General features: G+C 47.5%; 1 protein-coding gene across 1 annotated transcript; it reads right to left on the bottom strand.

Moving 5' to 3' along the window:
* Positions 1 to 1,893: 1,893 nt before the first annotated feature.
* On the bottom strand, positions 1,894 to 6,435 carry LOC706390 (keratin, type I cuticular Ha8). The gene is made up of 7 exons (XM_015119640.3): positions 5,882 to 6,435; positions 5,612 to 5,694; positions 4,662 to 4,818; positions 4,156 to 4,317; positions 3,948 to 4,073; positions 3,550 to 3,770; positions 1,894 to 3,268 (listed from the first exon to the last, which is right to left on the bottom strand). Exons 1-7 carry the CDS (start codon positions 6,371 to 6,373, stop codon positions 3,151 to 3,153), a joined length of 1,359 nt encoding a protein of 452 aa, XP_014975126.3. The 5' UTR covers positions 6,374 to 6,435; the 3' UTR covers positions 1,894 to 3,150.
* Positions 6,436 to 9,809: the final 3,374 nt, after the last annotated feature.

A 9,809-nucleotide genomic window follows, 5' to 3' on the forward strand; every position in this document is an offset into this window, starting at 1 on the left:
TGGGAAGGGCTCTTCTCTGCTAATGACATACTCTGCCTTCAAGAGTCGGTGTTTAACCCTTTTCAGACACTGATACTGACCCTTAAAATGTTCAACACAGACTTAGCAACAGTTGGGTAGCAATGAACTCAGGGTAGGGTCGCTGGTTTAGGAAACTGACTTTTATAACTGTCCTTCTACAAATCTTGCGCTAAACAAACCCACGTCTGTCTCCTTTCCAAATCACACTGTGTCGGTGACCCTGAGAAACAGGGGCATCCAAGGCTCACATTGCAGGATCTCCCTTTAAAAGGCAGCTTAGAGCCACTTGAAGGAACCCGGATGAGATACTCAGGTGATGTCATACCGTAAGAGTTGATTTGCAGCCAGAGCAATCTAGGTCCAAGTCCTGGCTCAAACGCTTGCTAAATGCATATCTTCAGTCAAGTTATTTAACCTTTGTGAGCTTCATCTTTCAGAAGCGGTTCTGATGTCTGCCCTCCGAGAGTGCTGTAGTGCGGCACTCCGTTCTCAGAGGGAAGAGACGGCCTTTAACACCAGGCAGGAGGAAACCACTGCTACATAAAACTCCATTTGAAAACTGTGCAGTTACTTTCAAATGTTTATTTTAACAATCGAAGAGAAAGAAAGCAAAAGCAGGCCTCAAGGGATGTAGATGCTGCTGTTGGTAGTAAGGCAGGAAATCTACCAGGTACAGTCAGGAGACTGAGGCTGGCCTGAAGCAGGAGATGCTTTTCTAAAAAGCAGCATCTCCAAGAGACACATCAACACCACAGGTCCCGTGTTCATTTGCTTCTCTTCTCAGAAAAAGTCGCCCCTGTAGAGGGAGCTTTCTAACTCACATCATGAAGGAGAAAAAAGAAACAAAAAAGCCAGTTTCCTGAAAGATTCTTGTTCTTGCTTCATAACATAGCCTAGTCAGTCAGGTTCAGACAAAATGACTTGGTAGCATGAGAGGGTCTTCCAGAAGGACACGCCTTGCCACCAGGCCCACCTTTAGCACTTCAAGCTGAAGCCCCCCAATGCAACTAGACAATTCCTTCCCTAGGAAAAGGAGGCTGGCTTGAACCATGCCTTTACTCTGACATCAGCGGTTCATGTCACTTCTCCGTTTCCCCTGGTTGCTTTTTCTCCAATGAAGCTACAAGACGTGATGAGGAGTGAGACTAAACTCAGAGCTATTTTTCCAATGAAAACTAGCTGGTAATTGCATTCAGAAATCAGGACCACCAATGGGCTTCATCTGCATTCCCCCGGAGTCTCCAAATTGAAGTTCTGCAGGGATCATAATGGCCCTTGAAATTACTGAGTGCCTCAAAAGACTCAGGTGTGTTCTCGCATCACTTTAACCCTGGTGAACCCAAAGGGGAAAAATGGAAACAACATCACCCATGAAAGTGGGTCCTCTCCCCTTGGATGGTCTCAATAGAAAGGAGTTGCTAAGAAGGTTCTGCCCCTCAAAGCAAAGTTTTCTCATTCTTTAGCCTAATGCAAATACTCAAATACAGTCTGCTCTGGGAAGCAAGTTATTATGTGCACCATTTTGTTTCTGATTAAATTTAGATGCTAGAGGAAATTCATTTACCTGCCTGTACGAAGAAGCCTGAGGTCACGGGTGGCCCTTAAACCTGGCCATGTGGGTCAGCCTCTGCACTCCTTAAACATTATACAATCAATACTGGCTCCAGGTGAGGTTTCTTTGTGTGCTTTCTCCTTTTCAAGGTATTTTTATTTCTGTTATCTTAGAATCCATGACAGATCTGAGATATAAGTATGAACAATAACATTATCCCTGTTTTACCGCAGGAGAAAAAAAATGCTGAGGCTTAGGTGTGTGAAGTGATGATTCGAAAACCCCACAACAAGTCAGAGATAAAGTCAGGACTAGACGTGTTCGTTCTTTCAACAGGTATTTATTAAGCATCTATTGTGTACCAAGCAGTGGGCTAGGCTCTGGGGATGCAGAAATGAACAATTGCTAATCTTGGGTAAGCATTTTGATTGGGAAAACAATAGATACAGAGGCAAGTTCAGCTGTTGGCGTTGCTAATGAGCAGGACAGAGTGCCAGGGCTGTGAGTCCTTTAGGCTGGTAACCAAACAGAAGCTCTCAGAGGAAAGAAACTTTCAGCTGACCTGAACATTTATAAGGAGGGGGAAGAGCACCCCAGAGGGAACGAAGAGCAGGGACAGGTCTCCAGGCATGTCCAAGGAACAGAAAGGCCAGTGTGGCTGAATCGTGGTAAGGAAGGTAGAGAGCATGAAGACAAGAGGTGGAAGCACGTCATACTTAGCAAATCTCTACCCGTAAATCAATAGGTTTCAATACTTCAGGAGAAAATACTAGAAAAAAATGAAGTCATTGTTCAGATTTTAGACCGGAAGAATTAGACAGGGACAGGGGTTATAGCCAGACAAGTCTTGAGAATCAGAATTTATAGAGACAAAAAAAGAAAAATTTCTTAATCTGAACGTTCCTTTCACATAGAAAGAAGCTATGGAAGCCATATGTAAGAGGCTGTGTTGCCACAGAAGGGGCAAGCCTGGTCCTTTGTCATAGCTAGAACCCCTGAAGTAGAAAGACTCAGAATTTGATACAAGGAAAGTTTCCACTTAATCAGCTTCCAAGGTAGGGAGGCAGGACGATAGAAGAAGGGAATTAGAAAAGACAGGGTCAGGTACAAATCTGGTTCTATTTCCCTCTCCCTGGGGCCATAATCCAGGCTGGCAATGTTAGAAACAACCCAAGAAATGTGGGAATCTCAGACAGTAAAGTCTGTTCTTCACTTCCGTTGTCATAAACTATAAAAAAATTCAAGTTAAAGTTGGTGTTCTTGAAGTGCAAGTGCAATTTTAAATCATGCCGTATTCCTACTCCAAATTGCTTTTCAACCTTATGCCTCTCCAATCCAGATATTCTGAGCCACCATGAGTGGCTGCAATCCAGCCACTGAGGGCATAGAGCTCACCTGGGAAAACCAAGAGCAGGAAGGGAAGGATTTTCATCAAGATTCCACCATCCCTGGTATCTCCTAGCCTTTGGACAGGCCTATACATACAGAAAGTTAGAAGCCAAATGTTCTAAAGGTATAACAAGCATCTCTCTTTGGGTATCCCTCGCCTTAGCCAGCCCCTGCGGGTCCACAGGAATTCAGAATCGGCTTCCAGTGGTGCTGGCTCCACAGGTGGTGTAGGGGCCACAGCTTGAGCGAGGAGCACAGGGGGCGGTCACACAGGAGGGAGGCGTGGAGCATGGATTGCAGGGGAGTCTGCAGAGAGAACAAGGTGAGGGAAGTGAGAGGCGAGGAATGAATGGGGTCTCAGTGCCATGTGGGGGCATAAGGAAGGGGTCCCTACTGCAAAATAACAGTGGATGGACATTTCCCTTCACTCTGTCAACCACATGGAGTGTGCAGGACAGAGCAATGACTCTCTGAAAAGGAGTGCACAGACAGCCTCATTCTATGTAGAGACAGCCCTTCTGCTGCCCTGAACACCTCATGAGAATTGGGTAAATGATTTGGCCAGGAATTGCCCAGATCACACGTACTTGCAGTCCTCGCTCTCCAGAAGGTTCCGATACGTGGCAATCTCATTCTCCAGCCGAGCCTTCACGTCCAGCAGCACCTGGTACTCCTGGTTCTGCCGCTCCAGGTCAGCCCGGATCTCGGACAGCTGCTCCTCCACGTTGCTGATGAGGCTCTGCATCTGGGCCAGCTCCGTGCCGAAGCGGTCCTCAGCTTCACACAGGGAGTTCTGCAGACAGTCCTTCTGTAGTGGGAAATAAGGGGATAAAATGTGCAAGGGCCCCAGGGAAACTGCTACATGCTCCAAATTTTGATGGTGATAACAGGTGGGAGAAACCTGGGCGGTGAGACCTCCAAAATAAAAGGCTACTAGGCCATGGCATGGGGCATTTGCAGTGCAGTGAGGGTGAAGGACACATACCAAGGTGTGCTGGGCTTGGCGCTCCACCTCCAGGGCATTCACCGTGCATCTCAGCTCCAGGATCTCCGACTGGCAGCACTGCAGCTCCTCAGAGCAGGACATGGCCTGCAGGCTGATGCCTTCAGACTAGAGCACAGAGAGACATAGTCACCTCCCTGCCCAGATGGAGGCCAGGTACTCTCCAGCTCTGTACCCACCCCTCGTTCACCTGGGCTTGGAACCACTGTTCTACATCCTGGCGGTTGGTCTCCACCATGGCCTCGTACTGAGCCCGCATCTCCCCCAGCACCCTGTTCAGGTCAATGGTGGGCTCAATGTCCAGCTCAATCCGGAGCTTCTCCCCCAGTTGACTCCTCAGAATCTTTACTTCCTGCAGAAAGGAGGAAGGGACAGACAGCCTGTGTGAAGAGAGGACCTTTGATGGAGCAGACAGCACCAGGACCCTGACCCTGCAAGCAGTGGGAGGGGAGTCCCACACACAAGCAAATGGGAAAGTCTTGCTGAGAGTGCAGTGGGGAGAGCCCACCTGGACACCTTCCTCGTGCCCAAGGCAAGTCTGCACTTTCCACAGAGGCCCTCTGGACCCTCAGACCCCCCTCAGTCCTGCATCCTGATACCAGCTGAGCCCAGACAATGCTCTGAGAGCCCCGGGGCCAGGGAGCTCCCCTGTCTGCCCAGCACCCTCCCCGGGAGTCTGAGCAGCCAGGGCCACACCTGCTCATGGTTGCTCTTGAGGGACAGCTGCTCCTCCTTCAGGGACTCCTGCTGGGCCTCCAGGTCAGCCTTGGCCAGGGTCGCGTCATCCAGGAGCTTCTGCGTCCCACACTGGTCCGCCTCTACCAGCTGGCGTAGGGAGCGCTCACTCTCCAGCCTTCCATCACGGGAGGTACAGGGTCAACAAGAATGCCCCAAGAGCCCCTCTCGGCTGCCCTGCCTTCCTACCTCCCACACCACCTTGGATCCTCATTTGTTCACTGTTTAGCCCTCTGGCCTCGAAGGTGAATTAGACACAGCCCCCCTTCTCAAAGAGCTCATGGTCTAATGAAGCAATCACAACACTACATTGCACAATATACATTTTTGCCATTGTATTCTGTGGCAACTGCAGTTCAGGAAGATGAACTGACTTGCCTAAGATCATGCATCTTGGGACCAACACTCGTGCCATTGCGGGGACTGTCAGTTACCAAAGATAAGCAATAGCCAGGTGCCTGATCGTGATCTGCGGCTCCTTATGCCTTACTTTTCAGCTGTCTTCCCCTCTCTCATTTTTGCCTAGGTACCTTATGCCTGGTACCTTAGGGCTCCATAATTAAATCTGAACAAAGACTCATCTGTAAACGACTTCTCTGACTTATATATGAAACCCAATGGCTGTCTTGCTCAGTTCATCCTTGAAATCCCCTCATTTTGCTCCTGGTGAATGAACTCAGGCTCCCTTATCCTCCATTTTAGGGAAATAAATGAAGGAGGACAAACATATATGCTTGGATTAATGAGGAGTTTTCCCTTCCATCTTTCATCAGCTTTGATTGTAATGAAAATTTTACTGTGGAGAATCTAGCAAGGAAGACAGGACAAACATTCACTCACTCAACAAGTATTTGGGCACTGGGATGGAGGGTGGGGAGGGAGTCACCCTGGCCCTCCTCCACCTGACTTACTTGATCCTAAAGTCATCGGCAGCCAGCTTAGCATTGTCAATTTGTACAATCAGCCTGGCATTCTCGGCCTTGCTGCACAGGATCTGAGGAAAACGGAAAGACGGTTCACACACAAAGCATCATACTCTAAGCTCCCACTCCACGTGTGGTGTCTACGCTCATGTCCAAGAGAAACCAAGAACCCAAAGCTCTCTGGACCTTATGTGGATTCCTCCTGCGAAGGCTTCTGCCTTCTCAGACCCAGCACGCCCAAGTGATCCCACACCTCACCTTCTGCTGGAGCTCCTCGATGGTGCGGAAGTAGGACTGGTAGTCCGGGCACACAGTGGACTCGTGGCACTTGCTCCTCTCGAGGAGTGTGGCCTCCAGCTCCGCGTTCTCCCGCTCCAGCTGGCGCACCTTCTCCAGGTAGTTGGCCAGGCGGTCGTTCAGGAACTGCATGGTCTCCTTCTCATGGCCATTCAGGGTGTTTTCACCATAGGCCCCACAGATTCCAATGTTGCCAGGAATGTGACAGGTCCCTGGCAAGGGACAAGCATTGTGGCAGGTTGGGGGCAGGCAGAGGCTGGGGCGGCCCAGGGGAGTCGACCCCACGCGGACTCGGTTGGCATGTGCCACGTTGGCCAAAAGGCACATGGGGGCAACGTTGGCCTCTGCCCCGGGCTGGCACCCAACGTCGATGGGAGAGACAGAGACATTTCTTGCTCCAGGAGCCATGGTGCAAACCAGAGGGCATGAGGAGCTGCTGTAGGAGGAGGTCATGGTGTAGGGCTGAGACTGCACAGGAGCTTCAGATCAGCTGGGAACGCCGAGCCACTGAGACTGAGGTCTCCTCTCCTCCCAGCCCTTTTATACCCCGTCCTGGGTGGGTGTTGGCTCCAATGCTTTGACCTCCTGCCTTGATTATCTACCTGTTGTGGTGCCATCATCCTGTTACTCAGCTGCTGAGTTTACCATGAAAAGTTTCTCAGCTCATTAAAGGAATGTTGACGAATCTGAGATGCCTCTTGGCTCTTTGAAATCAGGTTGGCTGCTGGTGGGAGGTCAGAAGGTTTTTATTATTTTTCAAAGAAGCAAAGTTATTTTAGCCATCAGATGCTTAGACCTTGACTGGGTTTGGCCTCTTTATGGATGTCTCCACTCTGGAGACACAAACTTTCCTGTTGGTCAGTGGTGTAGCAGGAGGACTAACCCTTGTAATGGCAATGGTTCTCACTTGGGTTAAGACTCAACCAGCCTTCCCTATCCAAGGAAGAAACTAAGTCTTGGTATTGGTGGATGTTACGGCCTTGGGTTATCAAGAAGTCCTACATTTCTTCTTTCTTTAGTTGGTTGCCTTTCAGACTCACTTTGAGGAGCAACAAGACTTAGATGAATCCATTCACTCAACACACATCCCCTAGCTATGTCCCATTTGTCAGGCACCTTGCTGACACTTGACATATAGTTGGTTAAGCACAGAACAGTTCCTGTCATTGGGGAACAACTGTAACTTGGATAGATGTGATGTTTCAAACAAGGTATCTGAGAAGCTTATGAAAATGAGGATGACTCCAAAAACCATGGCTTATCTCGACCAAGAAGGCAAGCTCAAGAAGCCAGAAAAAAACAAAAAGAAATGAGCAATAATCTTACTGAACCTCAAATAAGAACTTTGAGAAAAGAACTCATGAAAGCCAAAGAACATTGAGTGATCAGAGCCTCTGTGGGCTCTCTTCATACTTTGCTTCCTTGATTCTAAAATCAGTCATGAGCCTTCACCCTATGAGCTAGGGGATTGAGCAGTGATACCTTTTAATCTTTACTTCCAACCTGGGAGGTGGGTACTCTTAATTTTATAAAATAAATAAATAAGCCATTGAGGACAAGAGATGTGAAGTCATTTTTCTAAGATCAACCCCACTATGAAGTATAAAGCCTATTCTCAACATCAGCTTCTTTCAACTGCAGAAGCTATTTCTTCACCTTGACTACCACCAAATCTCCCACCCCCAAGGATAACTACTGTGTCATTGCTAGAACTAAGAAGGATTCAAAGGCCTAGAAACCAGGCAAGAAGTTGAAGTGAAGATGTAAAACAAAAATCTGACGTTGTGTATTTTTCCCTTTGTATCTCAGAAAATACCTCAGATGTGGAGGTATTGATACAATAAAACAGAGTTTCTCCAAGGGCCAAATCAGAAGATGCCAGGGGAAACCCCTGTCTCTAAAATGGTTATATTACACATTCCACATTTAGATAGTTCTTGGTACTAGGGATCCAAGACACATGACTGCTGAGATCCCAAAAGTTTTCTTCCAAAATTTGTGACAGTAGATACATAGACCCCTGAGACTGAGAAAAACCTAATGTGGAACAATCCAAAGCGATTATAACTAGAAGTTACAGAAAATGAGTTTTTGCCAAGTCCCCTGAGCATTGAACAAAAGCTGAACATACATCTCTATAGGGATCAGATGTGCATACGTGAAACACAGGCTATTGGAGTTCTATCAAGAAGAAAAACAGAATTTGAGCATTCAGTCCAGATTGGGTTTCTCAGGAAAGTAAGTAGTGGTGAGTTCTGACCTAAGGGCTAGTCAGAGCTCACCAATCAATAACCCTTTACAGACAGCATCATTGGGAGACATCACCAGGGCAGGCTGTCCCATCCTCCAGAGGCCACTGGGTGCAATCTGCATATGTTACATCTTCAAACACCCTTTTGTTACTCTCCTCTGCCTCATCACATAGCAACAAGCTTCTCTATAAATCAGAGAGCCAGACTTTTAAAGTCATTTCCTTTGATTTGCTAAGTAGCACCCATCTTTTGGCTTTATCCTCTGTCCAGATTCATTCCATGGGCTAAAAGCCATGATTTTGTCCATTCACGATACATGACGCTTGTTAGTTACTTTATAACATCACTGCTGAAGCCTTGTGTGTCCAGATGACACCCCACTCTGCTCACTGGCTTGGATCCTGGCTTGGGCTTCTACCATGTACTGTTTTGCATAATGACACTGATGTGGCGTGGCCCTTTGCAAAGTTGCTTGGTTCCACTGACTTGTATTTTCTCAAAGGAGGTGAAGGAGCGGGTGGGGATCCTAAGACTCTGTTTCTTCCCAACCCTTTAAAAAGAGTCCCTGTGCCCCTGGTGACCGAATACGAGGCCAGGTTCAGTAACAAGAAGTGATGAACACAGAGTGTGAGAGGTGGGAGCCTGCCGCCCTCCTTCATTCACCTGTGTGCACGACATTCTCTGCGTGGATTCTGACTTTACACATGCCAGTCTCTAGAGGCATGAAGTCTACTGCAAATGGAGGTGAGGAGCTGTGGTCTTGGAATGCCGTTTTCACTAATTTGGATACATAGGGGCGTATCTGAACCAGTGGGAGAGAAAGTTGTGGAGCTGTAGGCTAGCACCTGGAGATTGTGCTTAACTCACAGCTTATCTTTTCTGTGTCATGGCTTCTACTGCTGGAAGATGCAAGGAAGCATCTAGGGAATTGTGTCCTGTGTGGGAACATCACCTATCACACATTGCAGTGAATGTAAAGATTTATGACAAGTACTGTATGTAAAGCTAGTGCTGCCACATCTCCAGGGTGTTAGAAAATGGTGTCCCAAACAATCCTAGATCAGGAAACCATGAAGACTCTTGAGAGAAGAGGCTGAGCATATAAATTTATTATTCTAGGTATCCAACTCCTGAGGCTTTGATGAATGGAAAAGGCACCCTTCTGTTCAAATTAAATATGATTTTATCTATATATGAATGTCTGCTCATTTGTGATTAAGAAATACAAACTAAAGAGATATTGTTTTCTTATCAGGTTTTGATAAGTTGGATAATAGCACATAATGTTGGCAAGAGTGTGGGAAACAAGTCCCATCCTCTCCTGTGGATGACAATCACGAGCTTCCACCTCTGCACATAGGCACAGAAACTACGGCCCATGCATTGGGACCTGTGAGCCTCACACTTGCCTCTGATGGCATCGTTTGCTGCTCCACGCTTCACTGCAATCGACGCACTTGGAGAGTAGCTCAGGAGGCTCACACTGTCCTGGCAAGCAATGGTGAGGGAACAATGGTGAGGGAAGAGATTCCAGAAGATGAATTGGAAAGAGTTGGAAAATCTTTGAGAAGCAAGACTGTAAGAAGGGAAGAAAATATAGGATTCTGTTTTGGCCAGAGTGAAAACAGATCTTTGGC

The sequence above is a fragment of the Macaca mulatta genome, chromosome 16 (assembly GCF_049350105.2).
Source record: "Macaca mulatta isolate MMU2019108-1 chromosome 16, T2T-MMU8v2.0, whole genome shotgun sequence".
In the NCBI taxonomy this organism is placed as follows: domain Eukaryota; kingdom Metazoa; phylum Chordata; class Mammalia; order Primates; family Cercopithecidae; genus Macaca; species Macaca mulatta.

Bases quoted from the DNA above. Each gene is read 5' to 3' on its own strand.
- LOC706390 (XM_015119640.3), bottom strand. From the start codon at position 6,373: ATGACCTCCTCCTACAGCAGCTCCTCATGCCCTCTGGTTTGCACCATG. The intron at 5,695-5,881 runs GTGAGGTGTGGG...CGTTTTCCTCAG, and splicing joins TCGAGGAGCTCCAGCAGAAG to ATCCTGTGCAGCAAGGCCGA. The intron at 4,074-4,155 runs GTGAACGAGGGG...TCTGTGCTCTAG, and splicing joins AACAGTGGTTCCAAGCCCAG to TCTGAAGGCATCAGCCTGCA.